Raw genomic sequence first — 24149 nt, forward strand, 5'->3', positions numbered from 1 at the left:
GTAAGTTCAGGACAAAGACAAATAAGAAATGCCTAGTTTTATCCAATTTGATCTTACCCAAAGGCCAGAAATTTCCCTGGCCCAGGCAAAAGATCATCAGACAGGTGACCAGGACAAGATGATTGAGAGCACGACCCTGGAGGCAGAATCCATGGTTTAAATGCCACCCCTGCAGCATACTGCCTGTGTGACCATGTGCAAGTTAATTAACATCTCTGTGCCTCAATTTCCCCATATGTAAAATGGGAATATAAGAAAATCTGCCTCATATTGTTGTTGCCAGGATCTAATGAGTTCATGTCTATATGCCTCTTCTTGCAAAGTACTTAAAGCAGTAGCTGGCTTACAGTAGATACAGTGGATCAGCTTATCTTTTTCAGTCTGGGGCCAGGTAGATAGAGTGAACTTCAAAGCATATCCAAGACAGAATTGATTGGATCTATGAGGGAATATAGAAATGGAATAATATAGCTCCTGCCACTAAAATTTTTGTCTTGACTCTCAGGCTCAGTGAGTCTAGCACCTGTCTGATAAAACTTACTAGACTACTCTGACTTCCTTTAACGCATTAAGAATATCCTCATTGTTAACACCCATCTGCCTAATGTTGGGGAATGGCCTTGATGAACTTTCTAACCCTGCACAGTAGGAAGCATTTCTTGTCTCACAATGCCTACAGCAACACTGAGAGTAAAGATGAGCTCAAACTGGGGAATATTTTCAACTGCACTCAGTTTTTAAAAGCCCACACGCTGCTTTAGGAGCCTATTTATAAGTGACGAGCACCTTGGAGCTGCTGCTATTGTGTTGTAAATTACTGAGAAGGCTGGTACTCCTCTCCTCTCCCTTGTAATTTATATGAAATTTTTGCTCAGCAAGATAGTTATCTGGAGTACCATTAGATCAGAATGATGAGGGAAAGCTGACTGAAAACGAGGTGGGGTTAAGTAACAGAGGAAGATCTCTTTGTAATCTGGCAAATAACACTGATTTGTCAGCCCAAAGGAATAATGCCAGGAAGTTGGGTGTTTAAATTAACCCAGCTCCCAAGCTATTCAGGGCAGGGATCTCCGCTGCTCGTGTTCTAAATCTGGGCTACCCTTCTTTACAGAGGAAATCTGAAATTATATTTAGGTAATTATTTTGAATGGTATCAGGTGGACATGACCATATATTCCTTTATCAACACCTGGACGGTTTATTAGATTTCTCACTTGGGGTCACTATCAATTAGTAAACGGTTTTCTATTTTTCTATCTTCCACTTTCTGCATACTCATGCTCTTAATTATATGTAATATTAAGATATAATATTTAGACAATATATAATATTATATATATATTTTTTAATTTGCTTTTAAGTCATACCAGTACCAGGATGCAAAGCTACAGTCTTTATGACCTCTTTTATCTTATTTTCGCAGAAACATGAGCAGTTATCCTGTTGGGTCCATACTGGACCATATTCTACAGGTTTTCTCTTTCACACATCAGGCCTATCCCCATCACTTCTGTCATTCTACCTCCCTTCCCCAAATCCCCCATTTTGAATCTTACCAATCCCCCAGAGGAGAGCCCAACCCTCCCTCCTCTCTCTTTCCACAAAACCACCTCTACCCACCTTGGATTATATAATTTTTTTTCTTTTCTGCACTTGCCCTGCATTCACTCTCTATACTGCTGGAATTTTACTGCTTCTACCTTGCGCCTTCTCTCCTACTATCTGATGGCCACATCTCTTCAACTAGAGGAGGATAGTGGTCTTAGTACATAGAAGTTCATTAAATATTTGACAATAAATGACCATCTGCTCTCTGAGTTCATGTCACTTAACCTACGCAAGAGCAATGAGGCCTAAAGTGGAAGTTGTACATAGGGGGGTTGCTTACACATATGTTTTGTTTGGTCCAGAAAGTGTTTCAGAAATTAGGAAGTTTCACATGGTAACAGATGGTAGCTACACACCTGTGAGCACAGCATAATGTATAGTTGTTGAATCACTATCCTGTACACCTGAAACTAATGTAACATCATGTGCCAACTATACTGAAGTAAAAAAAACAAATTAGGGAATTACATATACAAATTCAGACCTCTAGCTTTTCTTGGAAAATGGGAAGGGCTGACCATAGGAGGCTGCCATTCCATATGACAGCAGTTGCCTGGCTCAGTTTGCTGAGGGGGTGCTACTGCCTTTAGACAGGACAGGAACTCCCTGATCTGCCCCAGTCTCTGTCACTCTATCACCAGATTAATGTACTGGGAAAACTCCCTTGGGCCAAAAGATGAGTGGCTTGCAAATGAGGAAATACCAACCACTGTTTGACCTCAAACTATTCGGGTAAAAGGTCAGGGCTAGTCCTGGCTCCAGCAAGCCCCTGAGATGTAAATCCTTAATGAACATTGTGATTAGAATGGTCAAACATGTTCTTCAAGCAACTATTAAGCAACCCCCACCTCTAATCGCAAAATTCTCACTTCTGTACACCAGCTTCGCCCCTCTCCCTATATAAACCCTGAGCTATGGCTCCACAGGGCTCTCTTCTGAGGACTTTTTGGGTGGTTGCTCGGGAGAGGCCTTCCGGCCAGACTAAAATAAACCTGAATAACCAACTCCTTTTGTGTTTTGTGGGCTTTGTTCTCCGTGATTCTCCTTTGGAAACGGAGGTCTAACAGTACTACTTACATTACCTGAGTGGCTCCTGGAGGGATTTAAGTAGGCCACTCCTGAAAATTATAAACAAAGTACTCTGGTCCATACATACTTGGTGAGCCAAAGGTTACAAACCTTACCGTCTTCTCTCCCTTCTTCCTTCTCTCATCTCATTTCCCTTCTCTTCCATTTTTCTCAACAGCTGAATGAGGATAGTTAGAAGACAGACTCACCAGACTTTACCACATCCATCACACCAGGCCTTACCACTCCCAGTCCAGACTACCCCAAGAGTGCTAGGACCACAGGCTCCAGGTCTTATATCATCTATTTTAAATACAGCTGGACTATCCTTAAGAATTCTTTGAAAAGCCAATATGCATAGGCTCAAACTCTGGAGTTTTGAAATAATTTTTGAACTATGCCTTCTCTAGTTATGTGCTATTCTTTTAACAGTGAGAGGTATTCTGGTTGCATCTACAATAACTACATTTAGGTGGAAAGAAGAATCTGGAGAGTTTTCTATCAAAACTTGAATCCTGAGGAAATACTATAAACCTGTAAAACAAACCTGTAGGTCTACTGAATGACAGTCAAGTGGCCAGATGTGCCTCTTTACTCAGTCACTAGCAGGTGAAATACAAGATGGGAAACAAAAAGAAAAGTGAGTTTCCTGGTCGGGAAAGTCACTTTCAAGGTTCACTCTTCACCCAGGATTGATATGCAAAATATTGATATATTTGAACATGTGCTAAATGCTAAACATTCTAAATACTCCCTTCCCTAGGCTTTTTAGAATACTAATCAGAAAAAGAAATGGTAGTTAATTTAGCATCAAATGGAAAAGAAAACGTTGATGATGTTATAAGCAATCATATTTAAATAAAGAAACATATACCGACAACACTTTACCATCGAGAATGGCTAGATCGAAATTCAGAGAATCTCTAAAATGTTATTTGGCCATTTATGTCAACCTCCTTTGACCAAACCAAGTAACAAGTGTCTGGACAGACTTCTCCCTTCTGGAAAGCTCCTATACACCCTTCAAATCCAAAATCAAATGTCAACCGCCTCTGACAACTCAATACCCTCAATCTCTACCCTCATCTGGGAAGTTGAGTTTCCCCCTTCTAGGTGTCCACAACTTCTAGGTGTCCACAACCCTCCTGATCTGTTTCTAGTACCGGACTTACCTCTTTTGACGTGACTTTTTTAAGAGGCGCTACTTAGCAGATCAGAGCCCACTAGCCTATGAACTCTCTAAGGCAGGGATCATTGTTTAGTCATCTCTTAACTTTCATCTCCTACATCTGTCCAATGCCTATTATAGATTCACTCACAAAACAAGCACTAAATAAATGCTGAATGAAAGAATGGAGAAAAGATCTGGCTTTTGTTTCCCTCTTTTCTAGTCAGAGGGGGTTATGAAGGTGTAAAAGGAGAAACTAGAGAGAAACAGAATAATGTACCAACTGCTTCATTAACCTGCCTTGATTAAACCTCTACTGGGTGCATTTTAAATATTTAGAATGATTTTGCCATAATTTACCATATCATGAATTCTTCTGGGACTTTACTTGGATTTTTAAAACTGTTCCAGGGCAATGCAATTGGTCTTCATGGGCTCGGTCTTCTTTACTTTTATGGGAAAGGAGTTCCTGTGGTAAGTTAAATAATTTCATTATCTTTTCAACATATTTCTAACAATTTATGGAGTAAAATTCATGACTGATTGATCAGTTTAAAAGAATTAGTGTCTAATACCTGGTTTGCCAAACTATCATATTTGACAATGGAAAATAAAATAACCCAGTGGAATATTTGTCAAAGAGACATAGAACAAATCTGTGACAAGAATAATGACTCTATTTATATCTTATAATTATAGATTCTAAGTAACCTTAGAAATTATATAATTCCTGAGGATTTTTTCTGATAGAGAAATTTATCTTTTTTGTTTATCCTCTGCCCTTTTGGGTAACTTTCCCCAATATCCAAAAAAAAACTACTGTCAGTGTAGGAAAAGACATAATTTACAGTGAAAACAAGATAATTATTTCCTAATAGAATCTAATATAATTATGAAATAAAGTGTATAATGCTTCTGATACTATTTTAATTAGCCTAACTCACATAAGGCACTATCTACATTCTTTACCAAAAAAAAAAAAAAAAGAAGGCAATTGTTACCATGAAGCTATACATATACCTTTGAGTAATAGAGTGTAATTATTTTGCAGAATTATGCTGAAGCACTTAAATACTTTCAGAAAGCTGCAGAGAAAGGATGGCCCAACGCACAGTTTCAGTTAGGCTTCATGTACTACTGTAAGTGCTACAAATATAGCTATTGTGCCAAGAATGACAAATGCATTATTTTTTATATTTTATTTAAATCCAAGTTAGTTAACATACAGCGTAATAATGGTTTCAAGAGTAGAATTTAGTGACTCATCACTTACATATACCACCTCGTGCTCACCACAAGTGCCTCCTTAATGCCCATCACCCACTTAGCCCATCTCCCCACGCACCTCCCCTCCAGCAACCCTTGGTTTTATTCTCGGTAGAGAAGAGTTTCTTATGGTTTGCCTCCCTCCCTCTTTTTATCTTATTTTTCCATCCCTTACCCTATGTTCATCTGTTGTGTTTCTTAAACTCCACATATGAGTGAAATCATACGATATTTATCTTTCTCTGACTGATTTATTTCACTTAACATAATACATTCTAGTTCCATCCACGCTGTTGCAAATGGCAAGCTTTCATTCTTTTCTATTGCTGAGTAATATTCCATTGTGGGTATGTATATATACCATATCTTTTTTTATACATCCATTGATCAATGGACATTTGGGCTCCTTCAATAATTTGGCTATTGTTGATAGCACTGCAGTAAACATTGAGGTGCGTGTGCCCCTTTGAATAAACTATTTGTATCCTTTGGATAAATACCTAGTAGTGTAATTGCTGGGTCCTAGGGTAGTTCTATCTTTAATATTTGAAGAACCTCCATACTGTTTTCCCAGAATGGCTGCACCAGTTTGCATTCCTACCAGCAGTGCAAAAGTGTTCCCCTTTCTCCATATCTTCACCAACATCTGTCATTTCCTGAGTTGTTAATTTTAGACATTCTGACAGGTGTGAGGTGGTATCTCATTGTCATTTTGATTTGTATTTCCCTGATGATGAGCAGTGTTGAGCATCTTTTCATGTGTCTGTTAGCCATCTGGATGTCTTCTTTGGAAAAATGTCTATTCATGTCTTCTGCCCATTTCTTCACTGGATTATTTGTTTTTTGGGTGCTGAGTTTGGTAAGGTCTTTATAGATTTTGGATACTAACCCTTTATCCAATATGTCATTTGCAAATATCTTCTCCCATTATGTCGATTGCCTTTTAATTTTCTTGTTTACTGTGCAGAAGGTTTTTATTTTGATGAGATCCAAATAGTTCATTTTTGCTTTTGTTTCCCTTGCCTCTGGAAACATGTCTAGTAAGAAGTTGCTATAGCCAAGATCAAAGAGGTTGTTGCCTGGTTTCCTGTCTTACATTTAGGTCTCTCATCCATATTGAGTTTATTTTTGTGTGTGGGGTAAGAAAGTGGTCCAGGTTCATTTTTCTGCATATTGCTATCCTGTTTTCCCAACATAATTTGCTGAAGGAACTGTCTTTTTTTCCATTGAATATTCTTTTCTACTTTGTCAAAGATTAGTTGGCCATATGTTTGTGGGTACATTTCTTGGTTCTCTGTTCTGTTCCACTGATCTATGCAATGTTTTTTGTGCCAGTACCATACTGTCTTGATGACTACAGCTTTGTAATACAGCTTGAAGTCCAGACTTGTGATGCTTTCAGCTTTGGTTTTCTTTTTCAACATTACTTTGGATCCTTGGGGTCCTTTCTGGTTCCATATGACAAATGCATTGTTAAGTTTACTCCCTTTTTAATAAAAATCAAATTGCCTTAGTGATTGGTTTAGATAGAATATTGAGGCAGCAATCTGAGGAGGAATTTGAAGACTGAAGGAAAAGATACCAGTTGAAGAAGGAGGCAAGAAGGTACTGTCAGGAAGCTCACTTTTGAAAAGTTGGAGTTTGAAGTACCTTGTGATGTTCAATGGTCATACCCCAAAACAGGTATGAAATTCACAAGGAAGGCCAAACTTGAATAGAAAGATTTGAGAGGCATCAACATATAGGCATTAGTTAAAAGCAGCTGAGACTGCAAAAGGAAAAGAGAGCATAAGAGGAACAGTGGTCCTCGGTGTTGTATTGAAAAGATAGTCAAAGATAGAGTGATCACAAAAACATTGAAAAAGCATAGTCAGAGGAATGGCGGGGTGGGGGGTGGGGGGGGAGTGATCTTAAGGAAGTTACAGGATAGAACTGTCAAGAAAGAATAAGTGAATGAGCCCCTCTGTGAAATGCAATGAGAAGCCTGCTTCTTCAAAAGCAAAATAAAACAAACAAACAAAAATAAGAAAAGGCTCAGAATTCACGGGACTTGTCAATATAGAGAATGTTTGTGTGGTCATTGGACTGGTTGGGGTATAAACCAGATACAATGTGTTGAGGTATGAATGGAAGGTGAGGAAGTAGATAAGTAAAAATATTCTTGGAAGTTGTGTGCCTTTAAAAATGGAAGAAAAAGGATGGACCAAGAACCAAGAGGGAGTCCTTTTTAAGATGATGAGAGACCTGGGTATAATTTCTGACAAAAAAGAGCCAGCCAACGGAGATAATTAATGTGTCATGGAAGTTATGAGATAATTAATAAAGAGGTTCTGGAAAAAATTCAGTGGCATTAGGATCTGACTGCACCAAGCTAGGTGGAGGCCTCATTAGCCTTGATAAACAGGAGGGATTTCTCACCCTCAAAGACTGCAGAGATGGAGGAAAGAATGGTGCAGATATAAATCTGAAAGGAAGGAGAGAGAGGCAAGTGAGAAAAGACATTTTAGAATTTCCTCAATGAGCTAGGAGGTACCAACTTGTCTTCTGAGAGGGAAGGAAGAGTAATTAGGGTAGGAGGTCTCAGGAAGCCATGAAAGTTTGTAATACCCCGTGGGGACTTAGAGAGGGCATGCCCAAGACAAGTACCAAGAGATCTGAACATATCTGAGTATCCCCATAAGTCCTTCCTTTCAGAGGTAGAGCTAGGGCAGCAGCAGACTGCATCATCAGCTGTCATTTTCTATAGTAGCCCAAGGAGATGGCCTGTTTTGTATTTGTCTTGGGTGGTTGCCTAAGATGGCCTTGTTCTTCTGGTTCACTGCAAGTCCCAGGCCCAGGGTTCATCAGATTCCTCAAGCTTCTAAAATAAGAGTAATAGTAATGGCTAATGTTTATTAAGTCTTTATGTGAATTTACTCATTTAGTCCTATCAGTACATCTAGAGGGGTTATCGTACAGTTTATAGATGAGCAAACTGAGCTATGTTAAGGTCCAACAGCTTGCCCAAGATCATGCATTTAGGAGAACTGGTATTCAAGCCCAAGTGATTTGCCTCCAGAGCCTTTGCTCTTGGTGGCAGTGCTTCTAAAGGTGATGAAATGTTAACAGCTGGAAAACAATTTAAGGACCATCTAGTGAAAGCCTCTTCTTTTGCAAACGAATAGCCTAGAAGTGTCCAAGTCACAAAGGAATAATGAAAGAGCCAGGACGTGAATCCCAGTTGCTGAGAGGATGCTGATTTTCCATCCTAGTCCCAAATGCCTCTCCTTGCTCCAAGCATGAGTCGAATCCAAGTTGGGCCTCCTGGAACTGGGATTTGCCTGCTCCAAAACCCATAGTTATGGCAAGGAGGAACTATATTGGTCTCCTGGTGTGGACAAGGATGGTGAGTCACACCCTGGTTGTTGTCCCTGGTCCTCAGAGACCACCACTTTGTTTCCTTTTATTAATCTCAGGTGTGTTATATTGAGGAGATATTTTCATGAGACTAAAGAGTCCTTGTTCAGATTTCTGAATGAGTCAAGAACATAAATGTCCATATTCTTACTTATAATCAAACTCAACTTTTCCCCTGAAAATAGTGGATCTGTAACAGCTTGACTTTTGGTTGGCTTTCTCGTCCTATTTAAAACAGAAGGCATCACTACGACCATTATATCCATAGATTATAATATGAAAAATAAAACAAATGAGGGGTGGCTCAAAATAATTTTAATTTTCAGCTGGCTCTGGAGTATGGAAGGATTATAAACTTGCCTTCAAATATTTTTACTTGGCATCTCAGAGTGGGCAGCCCCTCGCCATTTACTATCTGGCCGAGATGTACGCAACAGGAACAGGCGTTTTAAGATCGTGCAGGACTGCTGTGGAGGTAAATAATGGGACGTTTTTAAAGTATTTTTCATTTGTCACACAGAGGAGGTGAAACTGTCCTTAAGTTGTTGGCGCCTCTGATTTTATAGACATTACTTCTCCCAGTTGAGAGTGTGAACACTGACTTTTGCCAGGAGAAAAAGCAGTAATGAAACTCAGGCTGGGAAAGGGAAGAAGAGAAATGATCCCTCCTCTCTTGCATTGGGCTTTTCATCAGGTTCAGAGCCCACCTCAGGATTCCGTTAAGGAGCTCTGTCTCAGCCTTCACTCAAATGGCTGGGGCAACTGGGCACTTCAGTGGGATTGGGAGTTGTGGGAAATGAAAGGCTTGATTTAGCCCAGAAAATGCAGCCCACTGCTTCCTGGAAAGTCGGGTCTTTAGGTTTTTGATGATTTGGATGACGGCTGAGAAAGTGAATTCTTTCAGTCTGAGCCAATGATGTGCTTTTCAAAAGAAAGCTTTTAGGACCTTAATGTCCTTCATTGATTTATTAAACACTTCCACTGCACTAATATAAATACCTCCATGTTGCATCTGGCCCCTCTGAAACTCATTTCAAAAGCTGCCAGCTAATAATCTATCTTTAGATTTGCTCCTTTGCCAACTTCCTAATGAATTATGTATGGCTAGCCTCTTTTGGTTACATAAGGGCTATTCAGCTAAGTTGACGTTTGTCCCCACAGAGCTCTGCACACCTCCCTCGCGGTTATGTCACCTACACCCTCAGGCACCGTCTTCCCTTCATTTTCTCTTTTCTACATCAGTAGTGACCTTATAACTCACCCTTGCAGAGTAGCAGTGCCCAGAAAAGTCCTTTTTATAAAAAAAAGAAGTCAATATATTCTTGTCCTGTCAAATAGCCTCTAAGTCAGGAAAGTTTATTACGCAAATTTAAAATAAGCCTCAGGAAGTTTCAGCTCGAGACCAGAAAATACACACCTGTGATCTCTGTGCCTATAAAAGGTATTATGTCTTCACCCTTAATAACTTTCAAAAGCTATGCTTTAGACCTGAAATCCTTGCCTGACCAGCTAGCAGGAACCAAAGATTGACTTCATTTATCATTTACGTGGGATGAAATAGACTGGCTAACTAGTCTACTTGATTTCTCTTTCCATATACAGCTTTATAAAGGTGTTTGTGAACTAGGCCACTGGGCTGAGAAATTCCTGACAGCATACTTTGCCTATAAGGATGGTGATATCGATTCTTCTCTTGTTCAGTATGCAATGCTCGCAGAAATGGGGTATGAAGTAGCTCAAAGCAATTCGGCATTCATTTTGGAATCTAGTAAGATAAGTTAAAATTCTCTGCAATTCCCCAATCATACATATGCATAAATGACTTTACTACGTGGGTATTTTAAGCCTTCCTAATGAAATGTCTCCTTTTTTTAGAAAAGGTTAAAATTCTTGAGAAAGAGAAGATGTATCCAATGGCACTTCTCCTATGGAATCGAGCTGCCATTCAAGGTATAGAACCTCGATAAAAATAAGCACATACCTGGTCTCTGTCCACTATCAGTCATCGATTCGCTTAAGCTGAGTTCTTGGGTGTATAAGCAGGATATCAAGAAGGTGGTATTTCAAACTGTACCAATGTTAGGGTCAGTCCCTGGGTGAGAGGTAATTTCCAGGAATTTCTTTGTTATTCTCGAAGTTCCTGGCTTAGTAAGCCATAGGAATGTTTCTATGGCTCTGTTTCCATGGCACCAGAACAGTTGTTTGAAATATGACAATTTTACTCAGGAAACCAGTTTTTTTGTTCTAGCATCAGTCACTCATTTGCTGAGTTTTTTTTCTGAGAAGTGACCTATGTCTCAATGAATTTATAGGCAAAATTACTTATGGATCTAAGTCTCATTTGATGTCTCTTTTGAAGTGCCACATTGATGATTACTACCAACTCCAGGTCTTTATTACAACTATTGACAAGTTAGCATCAGAAAACAAAACAGAACAAAACCCAGATCAAATGTCACAATCCTCTCCCTGTTCCTGCGGTTCCCATGCCCTGCTTACAGGATTCACATGTGATAAGGAATGTGTAATAGTACTGCTGGGAAAGCATTGGTAGGTGGCATTATTAAAAGCAAACACATGCTGCAAAGCTCTCACTATCAGCATTTGGATATGTGAGGAACTGTCATGCAATAAAAGAGCAATTTTCCTTCCAATTAAGTTTCTTAAAATTGTCTCATGTTGAGGTCGAATCACCTCTTTTCTATAAGAAGTGAATGGGATAAAAAATAATTCTCAACTGACATTAATATGAGGCAGAGGGGAAAAGTCACGGGAGTGCCTTCTCAGATCTAGGTGAGCAGGTGACCCAGCAGCAAGCCATCCATGCAACTTTGGTGAGAAATTCCCTTAAGAAGAAAAGTGTATGTTTTATAAAATGCAATAAAGACCTCGTTTGGTGTAGGGAAACAACACCAGCAATCCCTCAGCTGTGGCTAATCAGCTCCATTGCAACAAATACAGGCCTATAAATGTGTGGAAATTGCACGAAGGAAAAGAGACATTGAAAATGAGGAGACATTAATATTAAACAGAATTTTCCAATATATAAAAAAAAGTCAAGCTGCTAAAAATAATTATGTGTCACAAGAGAGGTCAGGCATGAGTGTCCCTGGAGATGAGGCTGCTGAGTACCTCACTTCAGGTTAGGAAATCTAATAATGAACATTTCTAATCAGCACTGGTGGTGCTGTATGTGAAGAGAACGCTGAACGATCAGGACTCAGTCACCACGCTGTGACTGTGAAATTCAAGGGGAATCCTCCACACTGTCAAGTGACCCTCTGAGAACTGTCAGGGTCACCACATGCCCCCAGTCAGGCCCCTAATTAGGGGTGGAGCTGAATCGTCTGGAGAACCTGTTTGTTCACTGCCTTCCTTCTCAGAGACTTCAGAGGTTCTGCTTACCCCTTCTATAGCTTGAAAATACATAGAAGTCCTGTCTGTTTGTGGTTATGGCCCAGAAAGAATCTCAGGCTCAAAGGAGGGCAGCTTTGGGCAAAATTAGAAATGGAATGGGTTTCTCATTAGGGCTCCAAGAGACTTCTGCCTCTCCGGCAAAATGTTTTCTAAATGCAATAAAGGGCCTCAAAGCCCTTCTCTTGGGTAGCATTTCTGTAAGGAATTACCCCCAGATACCTGTACATTTAAAAGTTTGTTTGTTTGTTTTGAAGTGGGGGTGGACAGAGGGTGGGGAGAGAATCCAAAGCAGGCTCTGTACTGACAGTGGGGTCTGAACTCATGAACTGTGAGATCATGACCTGAGCTGAAATCAAGAGTCAGATGCTTAACCAATTGAGCCACCAAGTCACCCCTCAGCTGCCAATACATTTTGAAGCATCTGGGAAGCAAACCCTATTAATGAATGTCTTTGGCAGCTTAAGAATTTTATGATGATACCTCTACTCAGAAAGAGCTAAAGATGGCTCATAGTATTACATTTTAATAGAGGATTCTAGAAGATTAAGAGAACTTCAGTATTCAATGGAATCAATCACAAAGGATTTTAGGCATTGCAGTAGGCCAAATATGGGAGAAATTTTGGATGGAGGAGTCCTATAGCCCTTAATTGTACATCTGAGACCACACTACACAGGGTGCTTCCTCCTTTTCCATGAGAGTCTAGATTGTACTAGAGGGGTGGACCACACCTGAGACAGATATCCTAGATTAGCATTCCCTCATCTTTTCAATCAACATTTTCCTAGTGAATGAAAACATGGACCCCCAAAGAGACCTTTAAAAGTCATCACTAAGTGGCCATGGTCTTCAAGAGATTGAAATCTCATATCTTAAAAGTCACGTGAATTTTTTTCTACTTCTAAATATATACAAATTTGTTGGAAAATAAGATTCCAAATTATATAACATTTGGGGAAAGCATTTTCTAAAAAGTTTCCTACCGTGTTTGTCCATTCATTCCATAAATATTTGTCAAGTACCATTCTAGGTCTGGGACTATATCAGTGATCAAGAACTTCAAAGTTCTTGTCCTCATAAGAGAGAGAGAAAATAAATTCATGAGATAGAGAGAGAGACTAAACAAATAAAATAACAGCGATACATGCTGTGAAAAAAATAAACCATGGAGGTGAGATAGATAACTACCAGAGTGGGGGACTGAAGCAATGCTTTAGACAAGGTAGTCAGAGAGGGCCTCTAGGAGGGAAGTGACACTGGCAGTGAGGCCTGAATAATGAGAAACCAGCCACATGAAGAGTCAGAGGAAGTCCAAACATGCCAGGCAGACAGACATGAAGAATCTTAATACACTTGAAGCAAGAATAAGCTTGGTATTTTGAAGGAGTATTAAGGAATATTAAGAAAGCTAGAGCATGTCGAGAAAATGACATGTGATGAGGTTAGTCAAGGAGGCAGAAGGGAAATGAAGCCCAACTTGTAGGTCAGCTAGGGAGTCTGGATATTATTCTAAGTGCAAAGTGAAGCTCTTTGGGGGCTAACACAGGGGAATAACATGATTTGACTTTATATTTAAAAAATACACACACATCATCCTGGCTGTTGCATGGAGAATATATTGGAAAGTGGAAATGGAAAGTTCGGATGATATTGTAGTATTCTAGGCTTGAACTAGGTGGTGGAAGAGACAGCAAGAAACAGGTATGTTTTTGAGGTAGAACTAATAGAACCTGGTAGTGGATTCAATAATGGAAGGGAGGGAAAAACAAGTAGGAATAACTACCTTGGATTTATGCCTGAACAATGGTGCTAGCACTGAGATTGGGAAGAAAATGATGATTTGGTTTGGTTAGGTTGGATTAGGTTAGGTTAGGTTAGATTAGGTTTGGGTTGAGGGAGGTAGATGGTAGGATGTTAGGAATCTCTACTTCATGTTTTGGGATCCAAGTAGGGAAGTCAAAGAGGTGATTAGAAGAGTCAGGGGCTTGGGGAAAGACAGGACTGTAGATAAAATTCAGGAAGAGTAAACATCAAGATAGGCATGGAACTAATTGAGATCACCTAGAAAAAGAGTTGAGATAGAGGAGGGTGGTAGAGAGAGGAGAGAAGAGAAAAAAAGGAAGAGAAGAAAGGAAAAGAAGGATTTAACTAATAAATCCTTGATATTCCAACATTTAGAAGCTGGGTGGGGGAGGAGTCAGGCAAGAGTCTAAAGAGGAGAGGCCAATGAAGCAGGAGAGAAATCAAGAGGATGCAGTATCACTGGTGTCAAGAGAGGAAAGTGCTTGGGCAGATACGTCCAACGAGATGAGGACAGGAAAGTGGCCAGTGGATTTGGCTGCATGGAGGTTACTCTAAAAGCAGCAGTTCCATGGAGAAGGGCAGAAGCTAGATTGGAGTGGATTCAAGAGTATGTGGGAGGTGAAGCTTTGGAGACAGTGAGTATGGAACACACTTTCCAAAGGGAAAGGCTGAGTGTGAAGGGAACAGAGAAATGGGGAGTAGTTAGGAGGACACACATGGGATAAAGAAAGGATTTGTTTTCGTTCATAGAAGATACCAAAGTGTGTTTAAATGACTGACAGGACTGACCTAGGAAAGAGGGTGACATGGGCAATGCAGGAGAGTGCAGCTTCAGGGATGAAGTTTGAGAACAGAAGGGGTGGGATCTAATTTCTCAAGAGTTGACCTACCTTCACGAAATGAATTTGAAAGGTAAAATTCATTATTTTTATTCTTTAGAAACATTTGTACTATACCATGGGAGTTATCCTATAAGGAAGACAGCTAACAATGAGTGTGATAATTTATGTCCATAAATTATACCCAATCTTGATTCTAGGATTTTTAGTGTTTTTTTTTTTATGTATATTATCATTAGACTGAGTTACTAGGAACTGTACATGAATCATCAGAGTTCTTTTTCTTCTCTTTCTAATATTTCTATCAGGCAATGCTTTCGCTAGAGTAAAACTTGGAGATTACCATTACTACGGCTACGGGACTAAAAAAGACTATCAAACAGCGGCCACACATTACAGCATTGCAGCCGACAAATACCACAGCGCACAAGCCATGTTTAATCTGGCCTATATGTATGAACATGGTTTAGGTATCGCAAAGGTAATTGTGTTTGTAATAATCCAAACCTAGTAATGGCAACTGTATGGGAAGGGAACATTTGTATGTGTTTTTAAATTCATTGATGTCATCGATGTAGAGAAAGGAAGGAAAAGACATTTGCCGAGTCCCTCTCCCCATGCCAACACATAGTACTTACCCTAATGTGAACTCTATGAGGAGGAAATTATGTTTTCCATTTATGCCCAAAGACATAACTAACAAGGTGAAATAAATCTAGTGTCAGCTAGTTAGATTCATAACTTCATGCTTTTTCCAGCAATACTAGTGGGCCCTGCCTCCTCCACTCCCTAACACCTCCAGGCCTTTTTCCATTAAAATTTCTATTGACTCTCAAGCGCTCAGTAAACAAGGAGAGAGTGGAAATGAAGTCAGAGCTGGATACCAAGGTGACATTAATCTATAAATGTCTTATAAATCACCCACTGTGTGCATGACACACGAGAATCCTAAAAAAATGGATCTCCATCTTTCAATGACTATACTTAACTTGAGGAGATAAGGCATATTTATTAAGAAAGAGAACTAATACTACAAGGCAATATTGGGTAAGTCCTTTGGTAAGTGGAATTAAAGCAGAAGATGACATTGGGTTCTGACTCAGTGAGAGGTGTATTAAATATCAATAATGAAAGTAATAGGCAGGCATTGGTATATTATGTATAGGATAAATCACACAACTATTTAAATCACACAACCACTCAATGAGAGAAATCCTATCATTGCCATCACTGAATGCTTTAGGAAACCAAAGTGCAGAGAGGTTAAGTCACTTGGTCAAGTTTGCAGAACTCATTGGTGGTGGAGTCAGAAGTTGAACCCAGGCCTGTCTGACCCCATGTTTTTGAAAGAGTAGACCCTGCACTGAGTCATTCTTAGCGTTCAAGTATATATTTCAAATCAGTGTTTATACTCCTGGCTGCATTTTGAGAGCCCAATAATGAAGGGGTTATCTGCTTTTCTATGCTTTCTTTCTTCCATTTGTGCTAGTAGTTGAGAATTATTGGTGGGGAATTTCCTATCTGACCGCTAATAGTGCACTGTGCAACAACCAGGGGCTTCATATTCAAGCACAAACAATCCAGATCCCTGCCTTCCTGAGCTCTCCCTGTGGCCTGCTTTTTCAGTGACCACTTTTCATCAGCCCAGCACCCTAAGCTGCGGAAAGACTGTCAAACCCAAACCCAGTATGTTTTCCCCATTCTCAGCAGGTACAGGCTTCCTGTGTTTATAAAATGAGATCAAATAGCTAAATCAGAAGATTCTTTAGATGTCATTTAGCCACACCCCACTCCCTTTTAACCATCATCTACATCTGTAAAACAGAACGATGATACCTCCCCTCCCCAGGCTTTGAAATAAAACAATAAGCCTTTGTGAAAAGGCTTTGTAGTCAGTGTATGGAATAACTGTTAGTGAGATCAGAAGAGAATTTGAGTGACTGCTAAGTAAAGTTTCAATAAGAGTAACGCTTTTGTTCCTCATTCCTCATGCAAAATGTAACAGTAAAGGTGAGAGGAGCACTGTGTGTATCACAGATAAAAGTGACCCCACTCTATGGGTTAAATTCAAATTAGCTCACCTGTCCTGTGTGATTCAAGGACTTGATCCCCATGACAGCCTTATCCTCACCACAACGAGGCCATTTCACCTTAAGAGCCTGGGGGCATGGAGGACACAGGGCCAGCTGTGCACAAGAGAGGACACTGCCTACTGGAGCCCAGATGGCCCACTGTGTCAGAGGGTCCGGTTTTCCTCCCTGGAGTCACCCCTAACCTCTTTCCTAGTCACTTTCTTCACAGTGTCAAACAGCAGCTGTCAAGACATACATTTCATACATTTAGAAGAAACTTTGAAATTTGTTTCTGGACACATTTCTGTTCCTTCCCGTCCAGGTCCTGTTAAATCACGGGTAGTTCATTTTGATCAGTATCTCAGAGTCACAGGTGTATTTTTTCCTACAGAGAGTCTCCACACATTTAAAAAAAAAAAAGCATAAACAAAAAAACAAGAAACAGGGCTGTACTTAGATCCCGACAGAATTTTAGGTTTAGTTAATGAGGAGCCATTGCTCTTTGTCTTTATTAATTTCTTCTGTTTTGCAATAAGAAAAATAATAACCAAGTACCCAGGGGCCAAGTTTATTAATCTTGCTATCTCATAGTCAAATTAACAAGGAGATACCACATTTTCTAATCCTTAAAATGAATATGCTGATAATTAAAAAGCCAAAGCTTGTTCCAGCCATGGTTAATAAAAGCAAAGCAATTAGGAGAACAGACTTTCACAGCATTTAAGTCATCAAGTAATTAAGCATTTCTTCAGCAGGGCACTTTACAATCCTCTCTATTAGTTAGTCCTCATGCAAACCAGCGGGAAAGATAAGTATAATACCATTACCAGGATTTCTTTGAGACTCAAGAAAGGTTTTGTAAACATAAAACCCTCTGGGAGAAGGAAGTGAGGTATTAATCAACCCATGGTAAATCAGTATAAAAATTTGGGTCATTGTTGTCCTCATCTGTCTTTAAGAAAGGACATCAGAGCTGGGTGATGTAGGCGACTTAATCCTAACAGCTTCACTTGAGAAGCATCTCATTACCCAATTTATGACTTTGAATTAAGCTTAGTGAGCTCCTTAACTTCAACTGTGGGCCAAGACAGCACCATTGTTCTGGGAATAGAAAATAATGCCTGCAGAAGAACTGGGAGAGGACCTGAACTAATTTAGAAATATAAGCACTTAGCTCACAAGATGTTATGAAACTCTGTCTCAATTTACACTTGATTCAGAAGTACTTCAGAAATTTAACCGTGAACAAAATGAATCGCCTATCCCTTCCTGACCATTCCATCTGTGTCCTGGTTCAGGCCAGCATTTCGATCCAGACTTGTTGTAAAGACTTCTCAGTGGTCTCCCACTCTACTGTTCTTCCTTTAAATCTGCGGCAGAGAAAGCTGTGTCTGCCAAAGATTTGTAATCCTCAATTCACTGGGAGGACTTGTTACTGAGATGTGTCTTCTTTTTTTTTTTTTTTTTTTTTTATGTTTTTTATTTATTTCTAGGAGAGAGAGAGAGACAGCGTGAGCAGGGGAGGGTCAGAGAGAGAGGGAGTCACAGACCGAAAGAGGCTCCAGGCTCTGAGCTGGCAGTCAGCACAGAGCCCGACGCGGGGCTCAAACCCACAACCGCGAGATCATGACCTAAGCGAAAGTCGGACGCTTAACCGACTAAGCCACCCAGGCGCCCCTCTGAGATGTGTCTTCTAGTCAGAGACTACACATTTCCCAGCTCCCTTTCCTCTTACCCCTGTTGAAATTTGGGGGTTTATTTGTTACAGATGTTAGCATTACCTTAGTTAACACATAACCCATCTAGCAAAGGACTACCAGGTTATTTTTTGTAACCAGGTGGAGGTACTCCTCCACCTCACTCCTCCAAAAACCATACACATACACAAAAAGTACAAGCAAACAAACACAAACATAAAATGATCTTATTGATTTTGTATCGCCTAATCAAGTCCAGACTTCTTTTTTTTTTTTATATTTTTTTTTATTTATTTCTAGGAGAGAGAGAGAGACAGCATGAGCAGGGGAGGGTCAGAGACAGAGGGAGATACAGACTCTGAAACAGGCTGCAGGCTCTGAGCTGGCAGTCAGCACAGAGCCCGACGCGGGGCTCGAACCCACGAACCGCGAGATCATGACCTAAGCGAAAGTCGGACGCTTAACCGACTAAGCCACCCAGGCGCCCCTCAAGTCCAGACTTCTTATTCTGGCATTCAAAACCCTCCTTGACCTAACCTACCTACTTCTCTATATGTCTTCTAGGCTACTTTTCCTTCCTCCCAACCAGAGACCTTGAATTAAACCCTCCTGACTTTTGATCATATCACCTCATTTGCTGGAATGATCTTCTCCCACAGTTTTGACCACTAAAGACCCCTGAGTTTTTGAAAGAATAGTTCTGATACCATCTCCTCCACAAACCCTTCATTGAGCCCCTAAATTTGAAAGATATCTGCATCTGCTTCTAAACTACCATGATACTGTGACTTTACTTAGTTATCCACTCAAATATTTTTCATGTGCTTATTTTGTGTTGGGAAGCAATGTGCTTCATTCTAGGGATACAAGGACAAAACAATCTTCAAAGAGCTCATAGCCTGCTATGGAAGAAACATGTCCATAGTTATAGTGAAAGCCTCAAATGGTACTAGTGTGTGCTCACACAAGTAAAGTACTGTGAAAATGTTAAGGGGGTTGGGAAACAGTGAATTCAGGGGGCAGAATCAGTACTGCCAGATCTTGTTACTAAAATGATTTTATAATATGGAGTATAAGAAACACATGACAATTTTTTTAATGGAAGAAAGCAGGTATATTTTAAGATAATGACTAAGAAATCTATCCTAAATTAAGACAAAAGGTGGTGGGGGTGGGGGTTGGAATTAGCCTTTGGGGATGAGTTTCCAGTATATATAGTTAGACCTACCGATAATATGCTTTTGGGATCCTACAGAGAAAACAAAACCACATCCACTGAATAAATTATAAATAAACCTATCAAAAATAAGAGTAATTATGACACAAGATATTTTCACTTCTCATTTGTCTGGTCTGACCACTTATAGAGTGTTAGAGTGGAAGCTTTAAACACCAGAATAGAATTATTTTCTGGAAAGGACAAGTTCAAGTTAGATATTTTAAATGGCCTTGTCAGAAATATGATAGGACAAAACACACACCTCTTTGAAATGGCCATAACTTCTCTTGAAATAAATGCCTTATTACCTAATAAAATAATAAGAAATGTGCAAAAACATTATGTGTGGATAGCTTTATCACAGGATAAAAGTCCTACAAGCAAACAAATAAATAAACTGCTTCAAAATAGAAGACACGCTCTGTAAACTATCACATGGTAGTATACCATTCAATATGTATTTTATGGCCCTTTGGTTAAGTGAGCAGGCTAGAAGCAGACCATCTGGATTTGAATCTCTGCTCTGCCACTTACAAGTGACATGAATTTAGGTAACTGACTTAAGTTAGGTAACTGACTTAACTGACTTTGCCTCAGTTTCTTCATCTTTATAGTAGAGTTAATATCATCTGCCCTATGTAATGTCATGAGGTTTAAATAAATGACAGTGGTAACTGGCATGCAATATGAGTATTTAATAAGCATTAGCCATTATTACTAAATACTACACAACTGTTAAAAATAAAAATATATACTAAAGGAATATCTTAGGACATGGTATGTTATTTGAAATATATTGTTAGATTAAGAAAGCAGAAGACAAAATATTGTGCAAGATGAAATATTCCTAAAAGTATGTATATTTGAATATATATATTTGAATGTACATATATTTGAATATATATGTATATAATATATGTATATATGCTGGAAGGATGTATATAAAATATTATCAGTACTTATCTCTGTACAGTGAAATTACAGGTGGGTTTCTAATATTTTTCAACTCTATGTTTTTGAAATTTTCTCCAAGTAGTATATGGTATATTTACAGTAAGAAAATAAGAATAAACTATTCAAAAAGTCTACCTCCTTCTTGGTATAAGAAGTTTTTGATGTCACCCAAAGATTCAGGGCTAGCAAACTCCTGCATCATGTATTTCAACAATTTTCCTAAACCATATACTTTATTTCTGGAGAATTCTGTATTTTTGAATTATAAGAAGCTATTTTGAACACGTGAACATTGGGCAATACTTGGGCACACCTGATATTTTACTTGGAAACACATTATTTAACAAGAGACTACAGAGAGGTTTACATAATCCCCTCAATCATTGAATTTAAAGTAAAATAAGCTCAAATGTATCACAGGAAAGTTAAATGTAAGTGGATTGGGTGTGCAATGGGCTTATTTAATGAACCCTGGCCATCATCAAAGCACTTTTGAAAGGAAAGTTTTTGTATGAATGACTTGGATTTCTTCCTAAATAAGGATCAAAGAACAAGAAGTCTTTTCTAGAGCCAACTAATAAAATTTCTTAGATATGGGTTGCACTAATTAGCCAGTGAATTCAGGAATTTCTTTCTCTGGGAATTTTAAAGAAAGACTTTCATGTCCCACCCCACCCCCACTGAGAATTGTGAGGCCCCCTGGGTAAGGAGCGAGTTCATCTCACTTTAATGGAACTTCTTGCTATTTTTTATTATAAACTAAGCAACTGAATTGTGATGTTTGTGCCTCAAGAAATAAATTAATAACTATTGCCTGCTTCAAATAAGAATGAATGCCTGAGATATTGACAAATGCTGTTGTTCCCTGAATGCCCTATTAAAGTCAATATGCTTTCATGTGTGGGGGTGACACAGCCTTTATAATCTGCAGGGTGCTTTCAAATGAACACCCACTGAATTTGGTGGAATTAGAGACACAAATTAGAGTTTTTATAACATCCATTTTCTCTGTTGCCAGGAAGATTTGTTCAGAACAGTCTCTTGCGTTTTAAGTTTTTAGCGAGAACATACCTCTTTCTCCAACAAATCAATTTACAAGACCACAAAGCTTTGGGAAAATTTTAAGAGATGACAAGCAGAACACAGCTGAGAGAGATACCGTCCAAAATATGGGTTTAGCAGGGGCCGCAGGGATTCACAACTACTGCACTCTGTGTAATAGAGGTTTGGGGGATGGAGAGGAAAGACAAAGACATACAGGATAACCATAGTTTGTGAAAATCTCTCTCCTTATCCTTTTGAAGATAATCCAAAGGCAATCAGCAAAGTACACTAATGGGACTGGCCCAAGGCACTTAAAAGCAACACTACTTAGCTTTTTCATTACTCTGGGAAATCAAGCAAAAGTAAAGCAAACAAAAATAAGCCATAAGTAGGTGAAAATCAAAGAAAAAAAATTCTGCCATGGCATAATTTAATGGGAAAAAGATCCCTAAAAATATAGTATGTAATTTGAGGAATCAAAATTCCAGCCTGAGGAGTAAATGGTTCATTCACTCATTCTATAAGTATTATCAGAGACAAGCTATGTACTCGACACTCCGTTAGACCCTGGGAATTGAGGGGTTAACAAGTAGTCCATGTCCTTAAGGACAAGGACAAATGACCAAGCAAATTCTGTAACTTCAGGTATGAAAAGTACTATAAAGAAACCTAGGAGTTTTAAATGATTGTTAGTATGGGTACTGTTATTTGTTTTGGGGAGCTGGATGTTGCTATCTAGTGTTCTGCTTTAACTGGAACCACAGCTATGGTCTGGCCCAGCAGTATCCACAAAAGCTTTTTGTGTTGGTTTTCCATGTGTTAGTTTCTATGTTATAGCAATAACAAACTACCACAAATTTAGTGGCTTAAAACAACTCACATTAACTAATTAATTAATTAATTTTTATTTATGAGAGAGAGCACGTGAGTTGGGGAGAGGAGCAAAGGTAGAGATAGAATCTTAAGCAGGCTCCATGCTCAGCACAGAGCCCAGTGCAGGGCTCGATCTCACCAATTGTGAGATCATGACCTGAGCCGAAATCAAGTCAGTCACTTAACTGACTGAGCCATCCAGGCACCCCACAACCACATTTATTATCTCATGGTTTCTCTAGGTCAAAAGTCTGGGTGAGCTTGACCCATCCTCTGTGTAGAGTTTCACAGCCTAAAGTCAATCTGTTTTCCTTCTTGGGAGCTTTAGGGAAGAATCACTTCCAAGCTCACTCAGGTTGTTGGGCATATTCAGTTTCTTGTGGTGTAGAACTGAGGGTCCCATTTCCTTGCTGGCTGCTCACGTTCCTTCTCAAGTAAGTTGAGCCCTTCTCAAACCCAGAAGCTTCAGCTTCTACTTCTGCCATATCTGACTTTCTCTCCTGACCTCAGCCCTGAGAAAACTGTTTAAGGGCTCATGTAAACCACCCAGATAATCCAGGATAATTTCTCTATCTTAAGGTCTCTAGTCTGAATGACATTTTCAAAGTCCCCTTTGCCATGTATAACATATTCACAGGTTCCAAATATTATGGCATGACTGTCTTGGCAGGGATGGGGGAGGTGGTGGGCTACCAAAGATAAATAACAATATTTCAAGCAATAGTGTTCATTTAATTACCCCTAAAAAATCTGCACTTCATGAGTCGGGGTATTCTTCTATTTCTAGGACATTCACTTGGCCAGAAGGTTGTATGATATGGCTGCTCAAACAAGTCCAGATGCCCACATACCTGTTTTCTTTGCCCTCATGAAACTGGAAACTGTGCATTTGCTCCAAGATATCCTGTTTTTTAATGTAAGTTTGTCTCAAATAAGTCCCAAATCTCTGAAAACCCAAAAGAGCAGCTTTTTTTTCTTTTACAAATAGTTTATTGTCAAATTAGTTTCCACATAACACCCAGTGCTCATCCCCACAAGTGCCCTCCTCCATGCCCATCCCCCCCCCCCCCCACATCCATCAGTCCTCAGTTTTTGTCAGCATTCAAGAGTCTCTCATGATTTGCCTCCCTCCCTCTCTTCCACGATTTCCCCCCTTCTTCTCCCCCTTGTTCATCAATTAAGTTCCTCCTAATCCTCCTATACGTGCAAACATATGATACCAAAAGAGCAGCTTTTGAATGGTGGGATGGAAGGAGATGATGGCTCTATATGGAGGGGGAGGCTTGGATTTGTTTTGACAGAATGTCTCTTCCAGCAGTTTACAAGGCAATGGAAATGGGTGAAACTGGACAACACCCTTGGACCATACTGGGACTTACTTGTGATTGGCCTAATTGTTGCTGTGCTGATCTTCTTGCTTATAAATCGCTACCGGTAGAATCTGAACCACAGGAAAACTTGCAGCTGGGAACAGTTTGCTTCAAGTCATACTCACTAAATAAAGAATTTCCTCACGAAACTCAAGAGTCTGCTATAGATTTCCCACACAGGCCTGTGGTGGAAAATGGACAAAACTTGAGACCTGTCTTCAGAAACCATTTCAGACTTCCTGCTTAATTGGGGTGACCACTTGTGGGGGAGTGAGTTGCTAAAGACCAGTCACCTGAGGTTTCCTTACAGACTTGTTGTTGTGGTAATCTAGTCCCTAGTTAGGGATAATGGCCA

The 24149-nt window shown here is 39.6% G+C and overlaps 1 protein-coding gene across 4 annotated transcripts in view; it reads left to right on the forward strand.

Annotated features, from left to right (window-relative positions):
* The window catches only part of SEL1L2 (SEL1L2 adaptor subunit of ERAD E3 ligase), a 94676-nt gene extending 70738 nt beyond the window's left edge, over positions 1 to 23938 (forward strand). For 2 of the 4 annotated variants that reach the window (XM_039219115.1, XM_039219113.1), the window contains 8 exons: positions 4256 to 4318; positions 4896 to 4983; positions 8833 to 8981; positions 10109 to 10274; positions 10382 to 10456; positions 14874 to 15046; positions 23212 to 23340; positions 23740 to 23938. In XM_039219115.1, coding sequence (XP_039075046.1) covers positions 4256 to 4318; positions 4896 to 4983; positions 8833 to 8981; positions 10109 to 10274; positions 10382 to 10456; positions 14874 to 15046; positions 23212 to 23340; positions 23740 to 23862 — 966 coding nt within the window. In that variant the 3' untranslated portion in view covers positions 23863 to 23938. The remainder of the gene's footprint in view (positions 1 to 4255; positions 4319 to 4895; positions 4984 to 8832; positions 8982 to 10108; positions 10275 to 10381; positions 10457 to 14873; positions 15047 to 23211; positions 23341 to 23739) is intronic. The other 2 variants (XM_039219116.1, XM_039219114.1) reach the window with 1 other exon arrangement.
* Positions 23939 to 24149: the final 211 nt, after the last annotated feature.

Source organism: Hyaena hyaena, unplaced genomic scaffold, assembly GCF_003009895.1.
Source record: "Hyaena hyaena isolate Hyena2069 unplaced genomic scaffold, ASM300989v1 scaffold_789, whole genome shotgun sequence".
NCBI classification, from domain to species: Eukaryota; Metazoa; Chordata; class Mammalia; order Carnivora; family Hyaenidae; genus Hyaena; species Hyaena hyaena.